Here is a 20,293-nt window from a genome sequence, read left to right on the forward strand (position 1 = left end):
ATAAACATCAACATTAAACAAGGACTCTGTGACTAAGACTCAGACAGACCAGGTATAAATACACAAAAGGATAATGGGGAAACAGGAGACAGGTGGGGAACAATCAATTAACTAGACAAGGAGGAAGGTGACCAAATAAGGAGACAGGAAGTGATAAATGATAAACACTGTGGGAACTGAGGACACCTAGTGGAAACCCAGGGAACACAACCCAGACACTGTGACAGTTTTACTGTAAATAGTCAATTATTTTTAAATGCAATAGAAAATTTGAATTTTAGCACCACTAACAAACATTTAATTTCCAAATTGTTGTGATACATACAACAACCAACATAATAAAATGTTTTCACATTCGTTTTTTGCAGAAATGTCACTAGAGGCACATATTTCCAATGACCAGTTTGTTTTTGAGAAGTGTGTTGTTACTTGTATACAATAAGTGCATAGCATATGATTTTACATCTGGTGGATGATAGAACTGGCAAAAATACCAGGAAAGCACTTTTCTTGTGTAATGTAATAACATATTAATAAAACTGTAAATACAACTGCAGTTTCAAATATAATGTCTGATATGCATTAACAGTGAATTTATACCACATGGAGTCTGTGTGAACGTGTGTCTGAACGAAACAGACACGGTTTACTCTTTCTTTATCTCTGTTTGCTTTCTTTTTGCTCTCTTCTCATTTTCACCTCACAGATTTCCTAAGATTTCATGTTAAGCAATATTTTCCGTTCAGCCAGCTGTGTCAATAGCCACACCAACCCAGCATGTTTTAACACACACACACACACACACATACAGTATACACACTCAGTAAGGTGGAAGGGTACATTTCGGAGAGCGTTTTACACCCTGTACCTTGTCCTGTTAGTGTGCGTCTGTGATTACATTTCCTGCCTATATCTTAAACACTGACCTTTTCAAATGAGTACAATATGTGATCTGTGTGGCAACCCAAGACTTCAGGTCAAAAGCGCTCTGTGTCATTGTGTGTACAGTGAGACTGACAGCAGAAAGACATTTTGAAAGCCTGATTGACATTTTGCTGTTTCAATAAAGAAAGTGCTTAAAAGAATGATGAAGGACACCCAGAAAAATAAAAGCAGGATCAGTCAAAATAACCTACATAGATATTCATTTGTGTGTGTGTGTGTGTGTGTGTGTGTGTGTGTGTGTGTGTGTGAGTGTGTGTGTGTTGTACCAAAGTTTGTTATACAGTAGTTTCGCGTTTTTAAATACATTTTATTTTAATCTTTTATTTTAATTTTAGTCTTGTTTTTATTAGTTTCACTAATTATTTTGTTCGTTTTAGTTTAATTTTTGTTCTGTGAACACATTTCTATTTAGTTTTTATACAGTTTAGTTTCAGTTTTAGATTTAGTTTTAGTTATGTAAAGTTTAGCAGTTTTAACAGATCACTTCCAGAGTGCAGACCAAAGAAAAATGTAATTTAACCTTAGTGAAAAAAGAAAAAAATTGTTGAATCAACTTATAAACAGAAACAACAGAAAAAAAAATTGTTGAGTCAAATTATAAAATGTTGTTACTCCGCTGCCTTTTTTCAGTGTTATACAGTTGTTTCAACATGGTTTTGAGTTGAAATAACTGTTACACTAGTTCATTCAACTTTCATCTCAACTGAGGACTAAAAAAAACTTAAAGGTGACCTATTATGCCCCTTTCTACAAAATGTAATAAAAGTCCCAGGTGTCCCCAGAATGTGTCTGTTAAGTTTCAGCTCAAAATAACACACGGATCATTTATTATATCATTCTGAAAATGACAGTATAGCATACGCCGCCTGCGTACAGCTCAGATTCGCCAAAATGGCAATATGGTGATGTGGGGAGAGACAGAGAAGAGGAATTGTTGAATAAAGTTGTTATTTTTGTTTTCTTTATGTACAAAAAAATTGTCATCGCTTCATGACATTACGGTTCAACCACTGATGGCAGATGGACTATTATGCCGATGCTTTTCATACTTTTCTGGACCTTGACAGAGTAACTTACTTGGCAGTCTATGGGACAGACACAAGCCTCACGGTTTTCACCCAAAATATCTTAAATTGTGTTCCGAAGACGAATAAAGCTTTTACAGGTTTGGAACAACATGGGGGTAAGTGATTAATGACAAAATTTTCATTTTGGGGTTGAGTATCCCTTTAAGTAAGCATGTAAGGAGAATTGTATAATCGAATAATTGTACTATAAATACAATATCTGAAATTTCAAGTAAATTTTTTATACATTTAAGAGTACTTCTTTTTCACCTTAATGGGGGCGCGGTTCGGGTCACAGTCTTTGTCAAAATGGTTGGGCCTGCTTAAGAATTAAATTAGTTGGGTGTTCGGTGCTTTGCTCAAGGGCACCTCAGTCGTGGTATTGCTGGCCCAAGACTCAAACAAACAACCTTAGGGTTAGGCATCAAACTCACTAACCACTGGGTCACGACTGAATTCAGTCTGGTGTTGCTGAATTCAGTCCAGGCCTTCTGAATCTGGTCCAGAGATGCTGAATTTTGTCTAGTGCTGCTGAATTTGGTCCAAAGCTGTTGATTTCGGCACGTGGACAAGAGGGCTGAATATGTTGAACAAGGATCTATGTGGTGTATCATTGCCAAGGTTTTGTCTAGACCACTTGTGATCCCCCTTAGACCAAGCACACACATCACAGATAATGTTGAGTGTATTTCTGCAGGTGCATGCACACTGGCATTTCACGTAATTAAAGGTTGACCTTTATAATAGAAGCAAAAATGTCAAGAGGTCCTTCTCTTCTGACAAGCAGGAGTGCCTAGAGGGCGGTGTGTGTGTGTGTGTGTATTAAATATGTTGGCAGAGCATTGAGATTTCACACTGCCCTATATTCACACTTCCTGTCTCGTAGACACATCCAGTGATTATAATAACAAGCACAATCACACACAAATGCAGAACTGCAGAAACATGTGCAATCTATATAAAAACACATGACTCATATTTGTTTATTTGAACTTAACTTCGTGATATCCTGTGTATCCAGGAATCTGGCTGAGTGCTAAACATAGCTCACAGTTTGTTTGTTTGTGTGTGTGTGTGTGTGTGTGTGTGTGTGTGTGTGTGTGTGTGTGTGTGTGCGCGCACAGACTGTGTCCTTGGCTTTGATCTGTAAGGCTTCAGCAGTGCCCAAATGAATGAATTGTGGAGTTTTTTGACTCGTGGTAAAACCACATCCTTAACATCCCAGCACAGGCATAGGTGGAAATCGCGGGGGGTCGGGGGGTCCGGACCCCCCCTATCTGAGGGTTGTCCCCCCCCTAAACTATAATTGAAATATGTGTATTGTAAATAATATAATGAGATATATAGTTAAACTAATTGTGTAAGTAGTAAAACAATACAAATGCAAACTGAGCAACAACAAAAAAAGTTTTAAACATCTCGAGTTCCCCCTGCTTTGCCTCACATTGCTTTGGTCCACTGCCTGCTCCCCTTTTACATCACCACCACCGACACACACACACATACACACACACACACACAGTCCGGTGCGAGAAAACATCGTGTTTCAGTAGTTGTGGAAGTCCATAAGTCTAGCTTACTTTATTCACATTAATCATCGGATGACGTGATTATTTTCTCTTTAATATAGATGATGCTGAGTCATTAATAAGTCGTGTCCAAAAAATATTATTGTGTAGCCTACCTATTTACTTTTGTCACCGATGTAGTCTGCGCTGTTAGCGATTATAACAGGCGTTTTTACAACCGCTAAGTGAAAGAGAAGGGGAGGGGGAGGCCAGGGGAACCAATCAGCATCGAGTGTTCACTTTCAGCGCTGAGGAATGCTGAGAAAAGTAACATCATAGAGGAGGCTAGCCTCTCTTCTGGAATATCAACCAACCATCATAGAGACATAAATTAGATATTAGTTTGAACCTGTTTTTATACAGTCTATGGTTTGAATGTCTCCCGGAGCGGCTGGGCTGATAATTTACCAAGTATTTATAATGAGTAGCGATATTGAATATATTTTCTTTACGGTTTCTATCTAAAAGCTGCCAAAAAGCCATTTTAAACTGGTTAAGCAAATAATAATAATAATAACAATTGGCAGGGATCCCCAGACCAATACAATTAGTTTGCCTCCTCTATTTTAAAATTCACGAGCCGCCACTGGTCGGTTTATTTCATTTAATTTAGTTAATCTAATATATCATCATACTAAGAGTGCAGTTGTTCTCCAGATATTAGCATAACAAATGTGATTTAGATTTTTATAAAAATTGAATAAACAATAAGTTAATATTAAGTGCATTTTAGGCACCATATTGCCTGTGTTAGCTCTATTTCACCAACTCAAAAAGTTGAAACTAAGCTACACACTGAGGAGGAGTTTCCTAACTGAATAAATCCACTTTTTGAACAAATCAGTCATTGACGTAATAAATTCTTATTTTTTGTTTTTTTCCCGTCTTTCACGTCTATACCGATCTCACAAACAGTTGTGTGAGGGTGTATGTCTAAGAGTGTGTATGCCTTCATTTTGCTAGGCATGGCAAATGTTTTTATATATGCATGTTTTAATTATAACTGTGAAGCAACAACATTGCTATTAAATGTGCTATATAAATAAATAAAAGTTTTCCATTGTATTTTGGTGGCTTGATTGTGTAAACAACTTCAAAAACATTGCAACAAAAAAAAAATTGTTTTGAAGAATGTTTTCGTCAATTTAGTCAGCTTTTTCATTGAAACAAAAAGAAACTTTGAGAAGAAGGATAATGGAACGGTCTCTATGCAATAGTAAGGCTTTCCTCTCTGTACACATATCGTTAATTACAATTTTGCCTGTTTTATTGGTGTCCCCTTCAAAACTTGCTCATGGGAAATGTTATGTTTATTGTCCCCCCCAACATTTAGATGAGATTTTCACCCCTGAGCACAGGTATATTATACGTTGACATTTTAATTGCTGAGTAGTTCCTACATAAAAAAGAGAGGCCTTCTTAAAATCCTATAAACATGTTCTCAGATTGATGAAATATTTATGACCACGCCTGGCCAGCATGAAAAAAAGGAACAGATGACTTGGTGTCCTTTGCACATGTGGCATGTGTGAGCATGAGACTGGCGTAAGCACTCTTCAGAGTCAGAAGTCACTGAAAAACTTGATGCAACACTCAATACTCTGACGGCATCACACACTGATTTCCACAATTTAGTCATATGGATAGGATTTATTTGAATTATAAAAGAGGTGTTTCATTATTGTAAAATTCTAATACATATCTTTATTATATTGTATGTGCTTGTGTGTGCATGTAGTAAAATTATGTTGTTGTTTATGTTGCCTCGTTTTAAAATTACAAAAACTTACTGTGGCAATATCTTATGGTTATATTGAATTTTGATGCATTACAGTGGTACTGAATAATTACAGTACTATTACATTTCCTTGAAATGGTTAGGGTTAGGTTTAGAGATAGGAATTGACGACTCAAAAATATCTATGGTAAATTATAACATATTATTATTTTTTATTATTATTATTTACATTTTTGTTGAAAAAGTGTTTGTTTTATTTTGTTGATAAGGTTAAGTGGTCGAAAATATATCTATAAAATTTATTTAGATATAAAAGTATAAAAATGTATAAAACTTATTAAATATACAAATTTATTCATGATATAAAGAATTCATATGTATTATTTTTTATCCTATAACTGTAAGTTCATAAAACTAAACTAAAACTAAAATATTGTACATTTCAAATGTATAAAAGAAGTATAAACAATGACAACTGTCTGCAAACCCATATGCTTTTATTTGTTCTGTCAGAAAACAATACTGTCAAACTCCAAAACACTAAATAATGGGTTGAACCACTGCTTTGATTGTACAAAAACATTTCATATGCTTTACCTTCGATTAATCTCACTCTCTTTTTTTAACCTGTAGGAATTCTAAAAGAAGAGGAAAGTGGAGAACACCATGTAAGAACACAAATACCGCCTGTTGGATTTATTAAATGGAATCAAATCTTTTTGGAAGTAAATTCAATAGGCCTTTGTGATATGGGAAACAGCCCCTACAAAAAAAAAAAACGTTTAGCAGCAAAGGAGAATCACCCTGCCTAGTCATTTGTTTTTACACAGAGTAAGCACATCCACTCTCCTCTGAACGCTCCTATTGGTGAATAATACCCAGAAAACATCTAATTTGAACGTTGTTTTGGATTCTTACGTGTGATTGTGGGCGAACTCTAGTGGGAGCCATGTCTGGTAAGGGCAACCCCAGCCCACACCTTAATGGCTTTCCAATGGCCCACTATTCCTATTTCTTCACACACATGCTGGGAGGGCTTTCTCCACCTTCTCTTCCCACCCTACCCCTCAGTGGATACAGCACACATTCACCAGGCAGTGAGTATGACATCAATTCCTACAAAATCTCTTGCTCAATGAAATGTGATTGATTGATTGATTGGTTGATTGATTGTGATTGATTGATTGATTGATTGATTGATTTTGATATGTCGGGATTCCATTTTGTGTTGAGTGATAAACTGTGATATACTTTTCCTTCCGATGAGTGCATCAAAAAAGCTTTTACATGACATTCTGGGCAGATTGCCATTGTATTTTGTTATATTTCCATAACTTTCAAATGGTGGTTCCCCTTGTGTTCACAGTAATCTCTTAGCATTAATGTAGTACTCTGTCTGGAGTCCAAGTCCATATTTTCATGGTCTTGGTCTTGTCATGGACTCGGGCATTTGGACTTGACCTTGTCTTGAACTCAAAACAGAGACCGATCTTTAATATTAGAACACAGGGGATGCGTTTTGTGGTCTGTAATGGTTTGTATGTTTTTAGACATATTTTTAGCACAACATTACAGAAACGCATCGATTTGCTATAGGAGGCCTTTATGAGGGTAATTAAATCATGGGGCAATTTTCATTTTTGGTTGAACTATCCCTTTAAGAGTGTAACACTGATATAACACAACTGAACCAGTTCATCTTCAGGATCACTTGATAATAACACACAGCTGTGTTGGAGTAGTGCTGGAACTGATCTCAAGTATAGAAGATATAGATCTTCATGAGTGTACCTACTGGATTCTGCTGCTTTCAGTTGTTTGTTTGCAATACAGTTGCAGAAAAAGAATGTGAACACTCGTTGTAATGCTGCCCAAACCTCCAATCTCGTGTCATTGATGGATTAGCTGATGGGCGCCTGACTCCAGGTAGCTTTCTGGATGTCTTTATCATAAGGATTCACATTTATTCACACTACACTGTGAATGTTTGCACAGAGTGTTTAATAAAGAAATAGTAATGTTTATTTGTTACTTGTTTAAGCAGATCGTGTTCTAATAAACATGTATGTCGCTGCATACTGCTGCTGTGATCCAGACTCAAGCTGCTTTGAATGTTTGTGATGGTTAATTGAAAGCTGCAGAGTCGGAACTTGAGTTGGAATGATTGAATTATTGTATGAAGGACCGTCCTTAGCTGACGCAGGGCCCGGTGTGAGGTAGGGAGCCTCACCTCCCTAAGGACGGTCCTGATTGTATGTCTGGACGAGGAAAATTGTTCTATGGCTTTTTTAGAAGAAACAGATGTGCAATACGAATCATTTCCTCTTTGAGGCAAAAAAGTGTGTATATGAAGCTGTCATGGTAAATTATGTTATGTGCTGTGTTTTCTAAGAGAGGTGCTTCCTTCCTTTCACAGAACAAACATTTCCTGCCTGTAAACAGCATAGAGTTAGAGCGCAGGACACAAGCTCTTCCTGTGCGCACAGCTTTCTCTTACCCTCATATATTCACTCTCACTGTCATATCACTTTTCTTAACCTATTATTAACTAATAATAAAAAATACATGTAAATCAATATGTAATTATTTTCTGTAGTTACACTGTAATTACACTGCTGACCTAAACCCAACTTATAAAGAAAACACTATCATTGTTTTCATGCATTACAACTGAGTGAGCAATAGTAAGGCAATAATCAGACATGCTTTCTTTGAATATCTGATTTGTGTTAGCGAATCAGTTCATTTGGATAGTTAATTTCATTGAGCCTTTAGAAAAAATAGCAGATTTTGTTTTTCTTTTTAGGGCATAATAAATATTTTAAATATAAATAGTTAAGTTGTTTTGTCGCTATATATTTTATTATTATTATTTATTTATTATTTTATTAAAGGGGTTATATGATGCGATTTAAATTTTTCCATTTCTCTTTGGAGTGTTACAAGCTCTTGGTGCATAATGAAGATCTGTGAAGTTGCAAAGTCTCAAATCCAAAGAGATAGTCTTTATCAAAGTTAAGAGTCAAACACGCCATCCTAAAATGGCTCATTCTAACACTCCCCCCATGTCAACGTCACAATATGGGAAGATTGCATAACGCCACCTAAATGTTCACACAAAGAAAGAAGGCGTAACTTTTATTCTCGCTGAAGTATTGTTGTAACTGCCACCGCCATTTTGAGGAGACACTGTGTGTTTCGTTGTGAAAGCAAAACTACTTTGTTTGGCCTTCCAAAAGAGGACACAACTAGAAATCAGTGGTTAAGTTGTATTTACAACACTGTTCCAGTACAGTCCAACCCAAATATTCAGATGTGTGCAATGCATTTTATAGAGGACTTTTTCCTGATCCTGGGAAACTAGACTCCAGTGCCGGCTGTTCTGACCAAATACACAAAATAATGTTCTTTTTAGCAACATCATATGACCTCTTTAAATCATATAAAATAGCATGAATCTGTATTCTTTTTTGTTTTGTTGTTATTGTATAATTAGTTGCATTGTTTTTGTTCCAGATGAATACTCAAGCAGCAAAAATAATTAACTTCAGTACACGCTAGTAAAAAGTTACAAACTAGTAACTAACCAGTACTAACGTTTTGACCAAGATTTCCTTTTTGCAAAAAAATGTTGTTGCTTTAAACAAAAACCTATACTGATTTTCTCACACATGGTATAACATATTTTATTTTATTATTATTAATTAATTTAAATATTTGTTTGTTTGTTCTTGATGATTTTATTTATTTATTTTTACTTTTCTTCTATAATAAACTTCTATTACTCCCAGTCAGAAATGACTACAAAAAAATACTTGAAAATTTCTGATGCTATATAATTACTAGTTATTAAATTCAATCTCTTTACGGACTTTTTTATTAATTTTTTTTTTTTTGTTAGCGCAGGTTTTGTATTTATTTTTTAAATTAATTGATTGTAGACCCCATTTATCTGAGTTTATGTACCTCAGTTTTTGATGGAACATTACTAAAATTATTCACACACACACACACACACACACATATAAATACGTATATATATATATATATATATATATATATATATATTTGTGAATAATTTTAGTAGTATTAAAGGAACTTGCAACTGCCAATACATACGGCAATACAGTGCAGTGAGTATTTAAGACATACTTCTGCTGCACAAATAGCATATAAAATAACTGTAGCAGACACAGATGGAGCTGGGGAAGATGGGGGTCAACATGTTCTAGTGAATGCAAACCAGCAATTAAAATGAAATGCAGCAAGCTAATTGGTTACATTTACAACATGAACCAATGAGATTGTGACAAGAAGTTTAGCGGTGTGAATGTCATTAGTTTGCATTAAGAATTGCATTAAGGATGCATTATCAAAGCTTGTTCAGTTTCAAAGTAGCCCAATATTTTTATTTTGTAATGTAAAACTGTGGAAACGTGTGTGTGTGTGTGTGTGTGTGTGTGTGTGTGTGTGTATGTGTGTGTGTGTTAGTTGCTGTTTTTGGTTGGAATGTTCTGTGTGTCAATATTGGTGTGTAAATGAGGAGGTGGATGTGGTGAAAGTGGTCGGCTTAAGGTATGTGTGTGTTTGTGTTAGTGGAGCAGGTGGTTTTGCTCGGTCTTGGTGGTCCCTGTTGAGATGGGGTCCATGTAGGTGGTTGAAACCAGAGTAAACGTGAAAGGGAACTCTAACACACACAGTCACGATAGTTTATTAATATTGAGAAACTCTTGCCTGTCACAGTAGTTTTTCTTTTTCTGTTTATTTGTGGAATTATTTTTTTTTAATTAATTTTACATTGTGTAAGGTTATTTTTGAATGTTGAAAAGTTTGAAAGATTTACTATTGTTTGTGGGGACTGGTGTTTAACAGCTGCTGAGTGTGTGTTGTGTCAGTAAGTGCATAAGCATCAAGAAACAATAGCTGGACTTGCTGTTTTTGTGGGCAGCATATGGTATAACTCGATACACGTTGCTGCATATTCACATTACTCATATTTCACTCATATTTCATTTCACACACACACATCTGTGAGCAAATTGCATAAAGAGTGTCAAGTTTGGCCCTTGTCCAAAGTCTCAGTGACCAACAATAGATGTGTGGGATGTGGTGGTCTTCTGAAAATCTGAAATGTCTGGCAAAGTGCTGTAAACTCTATGGATTTCTTTTTTTTTTTTTTTTTTTATATTCACATCCCAGTTCCATATGTTGTTATATTTTCCGGATTACAGGCATGTGGATTAGGAAGATGCAACTACAAGTAATATATAGGTTATATATTTATTTGTGATTTGGATTGTTTTCATCCTTAAATTTGTCTACACATCATTTTTTACACAACTTTATGTCAGTGTTAATATATGTGCACTTTACAATGGAAAAAAGAGCCTGGTCAGTCAAATTTATGACCAATGAAATTTGTTTAAGTGTCAGAAATCTAAACTATGGGAATTTGTCCTGGTGAATAGACCTCAGTCACCACAACACAGAGCCATTGACCAACAGCAATATAAGTCAGTTATACTACAAACATATCTGAACAATATTGACAATATCACAAAAATACTCAAATGCAAATGCATTGGAATTCAGCACTGAACAATTTCAGGTTTTATTTTAACATCTAGTGTGTTCTAACTCTATATAGTCATGATACTCAGAAAAAAAAGTGGAAAAAAAAATTAATTATGAATGACAAAAAATTAATGAATAAAAACCCATGCTATTATTCACCAGTCATTTTCTGTAACGAAGAGGCTGAGGCAGAATGTGAATCCATTTGCAGGAGTTTATTAAAGGAAGATCGTACAATCAGAGTCGTGTTACCAGGCAATGTGTCAATAACGTAAGGGCAGTCCGATCTTTCAACATACACAGGGGTTATCCAGTAAGCAGAGACGAGTAGGCAGGTGAACAGGTCAAACACAAACATCAGTCCAATCAAGCAATAAATCCAAAGGGGCAATCCAAGAGACGGGAACGAGATAACAGGCAGAATCGTGATCAAACAGGCAGTCAGAATACTCGGAAATACAAGGAAAACGCTCGGTAAGGCAGGTTAACTGGCAATACTTCGCAGTGAAGTGACATGCTAGCACATGTTAAATAGTCCCAAACAGGAAATGACTGTAGAAGCAGAGGGAGTGGTAAACAGTCAATACTCCGGTGAGGGTTCCCTCTGCTGGTGTGGCGTTACAGAATCCCCCTCCCTAGGTGTGCCCCCTGGCACTCGGCGCGGATGTCCCGGTGGTTGTGGCGCTGGTCGATCTGGTCTGGCTCGATTGGAATCCGTGTGGACCGGTTTCAGCAGTGAGACATGGAAGGAGGGAGAGATACGGTAGTTAGCAGGAAGCTCTAATTGGTACAGCTCGTTGTAGGCAGACGTAAGCACTGTCCCATACCCTCTCGCTCCGACGAATCCAGTCATCCACAGTGGGGACTGATGATGGTTCGCCAGACCATGGGAACATAGGGGGTTGGTATCTGAGGACACACTGGAATGGGGTCAGACCTGTTGATGAGTGAGTTAGCGAGTTCTGTGCATACTCTGCCCATGGGAGGAATTCTGACTATCGATGCTGTTCTCTGCTGCAATATGACCGTAAGTATCTGCCTAATTCTTGATTCAATCTTTCCACCTGACCATTGGCTTGGGGATGATAACCAGAAGTGAGACTGACATTGATATCCAGTTGTTTGCAGAATGCTCTCCATACTTGGGATGTAAATTGGGAACCTCTGTCGCTGACAATATCCTCCGGTATTCCATAGTTCCTGAATACATGGTGGAACATAGCCTGTGCCGTCTCCATGGCGGTGGGGAGTCCTTTCAAGGGGACTAACCGGCAGGACTTGGAGAATCTGTCAATGATAACAAGGACTGTCGTGAAACCAAGGGACAGCGGTAAGTCAGTAACAAAGTCTATTGATAGGTGAGACCAGGGACGTTGTGGAATGGGCAGAGGTTGAAGGAGTCCAGAGGGTAATTCCTTGGGGGTCTTAGATTGAACACAAACCTGACAAGCTTTGACATGATTAGTGACGTCCTTGGACATTGAAGGCCACCAGAATGAGTTACGTACCAGGTGTAGAGTGCTGGAGATACCTGGGTGGCCAGAGCTGACTGAGGAGTGGACCCACTGAATGACTCTGGGGCGCAGACTTTGTGGAACGTAATGGAGGTTAGGAGGGCAGTTGGTAGGAGATGGATCTTGGACCTGTTCCTGTTGGATCTCCTCCATGATATCCCAAGTAATTGGGGCGATGATTACTGATGGAGGAAGAATGCATTCTGGAGCTTTGTTGTCCATGAGAAGATCATACTGCCTGGATAGAGCATCTGCCTTACTGTTCTTGCTTCCTGGGTGATAAGTCACTGAGAATTGGAAGCGTGTGAAGAAGAGGGACCATCGAGCTTGGCGAGGGTTGAGTCATTTTGCACTTTTAATGTACTCCAGGTTTTTATGATCGTTAATCACCTGGAATGGGTGGACTGCTCCCTCGAGCCAGTGCCTCCATTGCTCTATCGCTGCTTTCATGGATAGGAGTTCCTTATTCCCTACATCGTAGTTTTGTTCGGCTGCCGTTAAGCTCCTGGAAAAGAATGCACAAGGGTACAGTTTACCCGGTTGACCATGGCGCTGAGAGAGTACGGCACCAATTCCTGAATCCGAGGCATCTACTTCCACGATGAATGGTAAGTTTGGGTCAGGGTGCTTGAGGATAGGGGCCATGGTAAATTTAACTTTTAAGATTTTGAATGCTTAAGTAGCTTCCTCATTCCACCTGAGCTTGGAAGGTTTCCCTTGAGGAGTGAGGTCAGTGGTGCTGCAACCATGCTGTAATTTCTAATGAACCTTCTGTAAATGTTCGCAAATCCTAGGAATCTGTGAAGTTCCTTGACCGTGGAAGGTTGGGGCCATTCAGTCACTGCGTTGACCTTGGCCTCGTCCATCTTAGCGTCTTGATGACTAATGTGATAACCCAGGAATGATGTCTGCTTGACGTGAAACTCACATTTCTCTTCCTTGACGTACAGGTGATTCTCCAGGAGCCATGTGAGGACGCTCTTGACATGGTCAACGTGTTCTGCTTCAGACTTGGTGTAAATGAGAATGACATCAATGTAGGCAATTACGTACTGGTTAAGCAGGTCCCGGAAGAATTCATTTATGAAGAACTGGAATACAGCGGGTGCGTTGGCAAGTCCAAACAGCATGACCTGATACTCATAGTGCCCTCTAGTGGTGAGGAAGGCAGTCTTCCATTTGTCGCTCTCCTTGATGCGAATGAGGTTGAATGCACTTTGTAAGTCTAGTTTGGTGTAAATTCTTGCTTCACGGAGCTGTTCCAGAGCTGAAGAGACCAATGGCAAAGGGTAGCAGAATGTGACGTTGTTTAATCCCCGATAATCAATACAGGGCCTGAGTCCTCCGTCCTTTTTCTCCACAAAGAGGTCAAACACAAACATCAGTCCAATCAAGCAATAAATCCAAAGGGGCAATCCAAGGGACGGGAACGAGATAACAGGCAGAATCGTGATCAAACAGGCAGTCAGAATACTCACAACGAAAACGCTCGGTAAGGCAGTTTAACTGGCAATACTTTGCAGTGAAGTGACATGCTAGCACATGTTAAATAGTCCGAAACAGGAAATGACTGTAGAAGCAGAGGGAGTGGTAAACAGTCAATACTCCTGTGAGGGCTCCCTCTGCTGGCGTGGCGTTACATTTTCGAAACCTAAGAAGACATTTAATTTTTACTTAGAATACATATGTACTATTTTTTGGGAAATTGTGTGTGTGTGTGTGTGTGTGTGTGTGCTCTTATTTTTGTGACATATCAGGACACAACTCTGTATAATGTCATGGGTATGACACAGGTATTACAAGGAGAGGGTGAATTATGAGGACATAACCTATGTCCCCATTTTTCAAAACACTTATATATCATACAGAATGAGTTTTTTTTTTTTGAGAAAGTAAAAATGCACAAAGTTCCTCTTCAGGAACTCGAGCTGCATCGAAGCGCTTTGGGGAACGCGTTCAGCGTACGCGACTCTGAATATCGTGTATAATCAGTCCAATGGAAGGGCGTGACGTCACCAACGTGGTGACGTAAGCGACCAGGAAGCTATAAAAGCACGTGCCACGCAGCTGGCGTCAGCTTCGCGTCTTTCAGCAAGCGCTCTGTGTGTGAATGTCATTTGTCCGTCTTGTGAGTCTTATTTACTGTTGTCTGTCCAGTTAAAAGAGCTCCTAGACATGCCAAAAAGCAAGGCGAAAGTTAAGCACTCAGATGGCGATTCCAAATCGCGTTATAGGCTGTGTGTTCCTCCCTGCCCGAGATATATAACGGGTGGGGATACACACAACCTGTGCGTGGTTTGCCTGGGTTCGAAGCACGCTGAGTCGGCTCTCGAGGGGGCCGACTGCCCGCACTGTGAGCGAATGTCGGTGCGGCTGCTTCGTTCCCGGAGGCCCTCTTCGAGGAGGGGGCCTTCGCCAGCGTTCCCCGCGGTGCTGGTCCCGCTTCTGTCGAGGCAGAACGGCGGCTGCACTCGTGGGGTTCGCAAGTCGATCTGGTAGAGGGAATGGAGACGGGCCAGTCCCTATCTCCTTCCACTTCTGCCAGATCCGGCACCCAATCCCTAGAGTCGGAAGCACGCACAGCGGTTCCTTCCACTCAGGGTGAGGGATCGACGCTCCGCCTCTCTTCCTCCGAGGAGGTCGATGTGGAGTCGCTCGATAGGGATTCGCCACCCCACTCGCTACAGTATGAGGAGCTCTTAGAGGTGGTAACTCGCGCGGTGGCCAAATTAAGTATCGATTGGCCCGCCGAAAAGTCTACCGAACCGCAGAGAAGCAAGCTGGATGAACGCTTCCTGCGCGCGAGTCAGCCACCTCCCAGCCGGGGCCTTCCATTTTTTCCCGACCTGCATGATGAGATCGCCAGGTCGTGGAAACGTCCATTTTCGGCCCGCCTCTACATCCCCTCGTCTGATTACTACGGAAATGTAGTGGGGATGGGAGAGCACGGTTATAGAGCGATGCCCCGGGTGGAACAGACGCTTGCGAGCTATCTGTCCCCTGGCGCGGCATCGTCTCTGAAGGCCCCGGCATTGCCCTCAAAGCCACTAAGAACAACTTCGGCTTTGGTGGGCAAAGGGTATGCGGCTGCAGGTCAGGCTGGTGCGTGTCTGCACACCATGGCGGTGTTACAGGCGTACCAGGCCGACCTGCTCAAGGAGCTAGATGAGGGAGAGGAGATCAAGTCCCATGATATTTCTGAATTAAGAAGGACCGCTGATCTCTCCCTCCGCGCCACCAAGGAGACCGCCCGAGCGATTGGGCGGTCCATGGCAGCTATGGTGGCCGCGGAGAGGCACTTATGGTTGACCCTGTCCGATATGAAAGAACGGGACAGGGTCTGCCTCATGGACGCCCCGATCCAGCCGACTGGCCTGTTCGGCGACGCAGTTAATTCTGTCGTCGACAGGTTCCAGGAGGCCCGCAAACAGGCGGCGGCGTTCCATAAGTTCCTCCCTCGTCGCTCCCTCGGGGCATCTGGGAAGGAGATGCCCCAGCCGCACCCTAGCTCCTCACACCGCGAGGCCCAGAAACAGAGCGTCGCCTCTCGTGCTCCTCCGCGTCGGGAACGAGAGTCTCAGCGACGCTCTAGGCCGAGGTCTTCTAAGCCCAAGTTAGATTTAAGGGCGGTTATCGAAGCTAAGAAGTCCTCGGCCAAGAAACCCTGACGCCAACGGCCCGGGGTTTCAGAGGGCAGCCTCCGCTGGGGTAGAACGGTACACACCGCAGTCCACGGTGCCCGTCCCACCTCAGTGCCCTCTAGGGGTCGTTCTGCCAACCCTGCCAGTGCTCCAGGGCGCAGCGGCCCCGGGCGAGCATCGTTCTCAGTATCCTCCGCCCGTGCGCGTAGCGGGGCTGGGAAGCTCGCCGCCCCTGCGGGGGTCTCTTACACCAGAGGTCAGTCTCGAGAGACTGATTCCCTTAGTAGATTATTTAGCAGCATGGAAACTACTGCCAAATGTATCTCGTTGGGTCCTGCATATAGTAGAAAAAGGCTACCGCATTCAGTTCGGCTCCGTGCCGCCTATATTCAACGGGGTCGTTCACACGATAGTGGGCCCCGGGCAGGGTCTGGTTATGGAACAGGAAGTGGAAACCCTATTAGAGAAGAGGGCCATCGAGGTGGTCCCTCCTCAGGACAGGGAGTCCGGATTTTACAGCCGGTATTTCATAGTTCCAAAGAAGGATGGGGGGCTGCGTCCGATTATAGACTTGAGGGTCTTAAATCGTTCAGTTATGAGACTGAAGTTCAGAATGCTCACAATCAAGCATGTTGTAGCTCAGATCAGGTCCGAGGACTGGTTTGTCACGATAGATCTCAAAGACGCATATTTTCATATCTCCATCCTTCCTCAACACAGGAAGTTTCTGAGGTTCGCTTTCGGGGGCGAAGCCTACCAATATCGAGTACTTCCCTTTGGCCTCGCACTCTCACCCCGCACGTTCACAAAGTGTGTAGATGTGGCTCTGGCCCCCCTGCGCACGCAGGGCATCCGCATTCTCAATTATATCGACGATTGGTTGATTTTAGCTCAGTCAGAGCAGATTGCGGTTCGACATCGAGATGTCGTTCTCGCACATATGGGGGAGCTGGGTTTGAGACTGAACGCCAAGAAGAGTGTACTTTCTCCGGCTCAGAGAACCACCTATCTAGGCGTAGTATGGGATTCGACCGCGATGCAGGCACGATTGTCCCCTGCTCGTATCGAGTCGATCCTCATCTCAGTCAAGAGAGTCAGAGAAGGCCAGTCACTCACTGTCAAACAATTTCAGAGATTGTTGGGTCTGATGGCAGCTGCGTCCAACGTGATACCTCTTGGCCTGCTGTACATGAGACCCCTACAGTGGTGGCTCAAGACCAAGGGATTTTCCCCGAGGGGCAATCCGCTTCGCACTATCAAGGTCACGCGGCGCTGCCTCCGTGCCTTAGACATGTGGAAGAAACATTGGTTCTTGAATCAGGGCCCGGTGCTGGGAGCTCCTTGTCGCCGTGTGACACTAGCAACGGACGCGTCCCTCACCGGCTGGGGTGCGGTCATGAGTGGCCACCCTGCCCGTGGTCTGTGGAGCGATCGCCATCTAACGTGGCATATCAATTGTCTAGAAATGCTAGCAGTTTATCGTGCACTGAAGCACTTCCTCCCAGACCTGAGAGGTCACCATGTGTTGGTGCGCACCGACAACACATCAGTGGTCTCTTACATCAACCACCAGGGCGGTCTGCGTTCGCGCCCTTTGTACAAGCTGGCGCACCAGATCCTGGTGTGGTCCCAGAACAAACTCCTCTCATTAAGAGCAGTATATATTCCTGGGAAGTTAAATATGGGAGCAGACATACTGTCGAGGCAGGGGCCGAGGTCCGGGGAATGGAGACTTCACCCACGGGTGGTAGATCAGATATGGAGAGTGTTTGGCAGGGCTCAAGTAGACCTTTTTGCGACTCAGGAGACGTCACAATGTCCCCTCTGGTTCTCTCTAGTTCATCCAGCTCCTGGTACAGACCTGGCCGAGGCTTCGTCTGTACGCCTTTCCCCCTATCGCTCTGCTTCCGGGAGTTCTGGCGAGAGTACGCCGGGACGGGGTCCGTCTGTTATTAGTAGCCCCGTTCTGGCCGGGCCGAGTATGGTTCTCAGATCTAGTCTCGCTCCTCGACGGCTCTCCGTGGGAGATACCGATCAGGACAGACCTACTCTCACAGGCCCAGGGCACAATAATTCACCCTCGCCCGGAGTTGTGGAAGCTGTGGGTGTGGCCCCTGAGGGGGCACAACTGGTAGCAGCTGGTCTCTCAACTGAGGTTGTGGAGACCCTACTCCAATCCAGAGCTCCCTCTACGAGGAAACTGTACGCCCTGAAGTGGAAGCTTTTCACTTCATGGTGCAGAGACCGCCAGCTAGACCCAGCAAACTGCCCAGTTGGTACAGTTCTGGAGTTTCTACAGGCTAGGCTCTCTGCAGGGTTGACCCACTCTACTCTGAAGGTCTACGTGGCGGCCATTGCGGCCTACCACACCCTTCTCGACGTTCAGTCTTTGGGAAGACACCCCCTAGTTACACGTTTCCTCCGCGGTGCACTGAGGCTGAGACCTCCAGTACGGTCCCGTATTCCCCCGTGGGACTTGGTTGTGGTGTTAGAGGCTATGTGGAAACCCCCGTTTGAACCTATTCAAGATATCTCAGACAGACATCTCACACTTAAAACCTCTTTTCTGTTGGCTATTACCTCTCTGCGGAGAGTAGGAGATCTTCAGGCCCTCTCGATGGCCCCTTCTTATCTTGAGTTTGCACCAGGCATGACTAAAGCGTTCATATACCCTCGAGCGGGATATGTTCCCAAGGTTCCCTCTGTTACACCACGACCTGTAGTGCTGCAGGCCTTCTGTCCTCCTCCCTTTCGGGAGCCCGACCAGGTGAAGCTAAACTGTATGTGTCCGGTTCGAGCACTGGACGCATACGTCCACAGAGCTGCCCTGTGGAGAAAAACTGACCAATTGCTTGTGTGCTACGGTCCCCCCAAGAGGGGTTCTCCTGCTTCTAAGCAGACTATTAGTCGTTGGATAGTCGAGGCTATCAACGTCACCTATGAGTCCTCTGGCCGTCCCCCGCTGTCGGGAGCCAAGGCTCACTCTACTCGGGGTATGGCGGCCTCTAAGGCCTTCTTAGCAGGTGTATCCATGCTGGACATCTGCAACGCTGCGGGGTGGTCCACGCCCTCTACATTTGTTAGGTTCTATGGCCTAGATATGCCAGTCACTCCAGGCGCTTCTGTCCTCCTGTCCTGAGCTGTGCTCTTCGGATACACACCAGGCAGGGGTTTGGTAGTCTGGCGGCGTTAGGACTCGTTCCCCAAAGCGCTTCGACGCAGCTCGAGTTCCTGAAGAGGAACGTCTCTAGGTTACGTATGTAACCCTAGTTCCTCGAGGGAACGAGACGCTGCGTCTCGGAGCCATACCCCCGGCACCCCTGCCGGCGCTTGCTGGTACTCGAAGCTGACGCCAGCTGCGTGGCACGTGCTTTTATAGCTTCCTGGTCGCTTACGTCACCACGTCGGTGACGTCACGCCCTTCCATTGGACTGATTACACACGATATTCAGAGTCGCGTACGCTGAACGCGTTCCCCAAAGCGCTTCGACGCAGCGTCTCGTTCCCTCGAGGAACTAGGGTTACATACGTAACCTAGAGACGTTTCCTGTGAGGGTTAGGTTTAGGGGTAGGGTTGGTCTAGGGCGATAGAATATACAGTTTCTACAGTATGAAAAACCATTACGCTGTAATTTGGTTAGATGCTGACATAATAATTAAGGCACACTTTTTACACCCCATGGAAAAAATAATTAAGATCAACCTTTTAACCGAGAGAAAGACGAAAATGTTTATTCAAACATTCCGTAAGGCTCTCTAATGTAAATTAAACATTTGAAGCTTGCAGCCATGGACACTGATATTGTTCATAATAGTATAGTTCTGTATCAATGCAAAAAGCTAATAAAAATTACAGGTTTAATTTTATAGTTATATAAAGCTAAACAGAAATGTCTTCAAGAGAAGAACTGCCCAGTTTAATTTTCCTAATGTGATTATTTTCAATCAGTCAATCAAAATTCACTTATAAAGCACAATTAAAACAATAGCAGTTAACAACTGTGCTGTACAAACCTTACTACAAAGACAGAAATAAATATATAAACAGTTTTAACCACAATGTGCTAAAGAGGAGAAAATCCCAAACAAACACTGACAGGTGACAGTTACTTATACTCTAAGGAGGGTCATAAGCCTTGGAAAAAAGGTAAGTTTTTAACTGAGATTTAAATTCAGATTCTGAAAAGAGTAATCAGAGGGAGACTGGAAGACTATTCCAAAGTTTTGTGCAAGCTGATAGTACACA

At 42.6% G+C, this 20,293-nt stretch overlaps 1 protein-coding gene across 1 annotated transcript in view; it reads left to right on the forward strand.

Moving 5' to 3' along the window:
• Window positions 1-20,293, forward strand: part of LOC132121311 (retinoic acid receptor alpha-A-like) — a 177,979-nt gene that overhangs the window by 83,053 nt on the left and 74,633 nt on the right. The window contains exon 2 of the mRNA XM_059530595.1: window positions 5,952-6,415. Coding sequence (XP_059386578.1) covers window positions 6,268-6,415 — 148 coding nt within the window. The 5' untranslated portion in view covers window positions 5,952-6,267. The remainder of the gene's footprint in view (window positions 1-5,951; window positions 6,416-20,293) is intronic.

Source organism: Carassius carassius, chromosome 39 (assembly GCF_963082965.1).
Source record: "Carassius carassius chromosome 39, fCarCar2.1, whole genome shotgun sequence".
Classification (NCBI taxonomy): domain Eukaryota; kingdom Metazoa; phylum Chordata; class Actinopteri; order Cypriniformes; family Cyprinidae; genus Carassius; species Carassius carassius.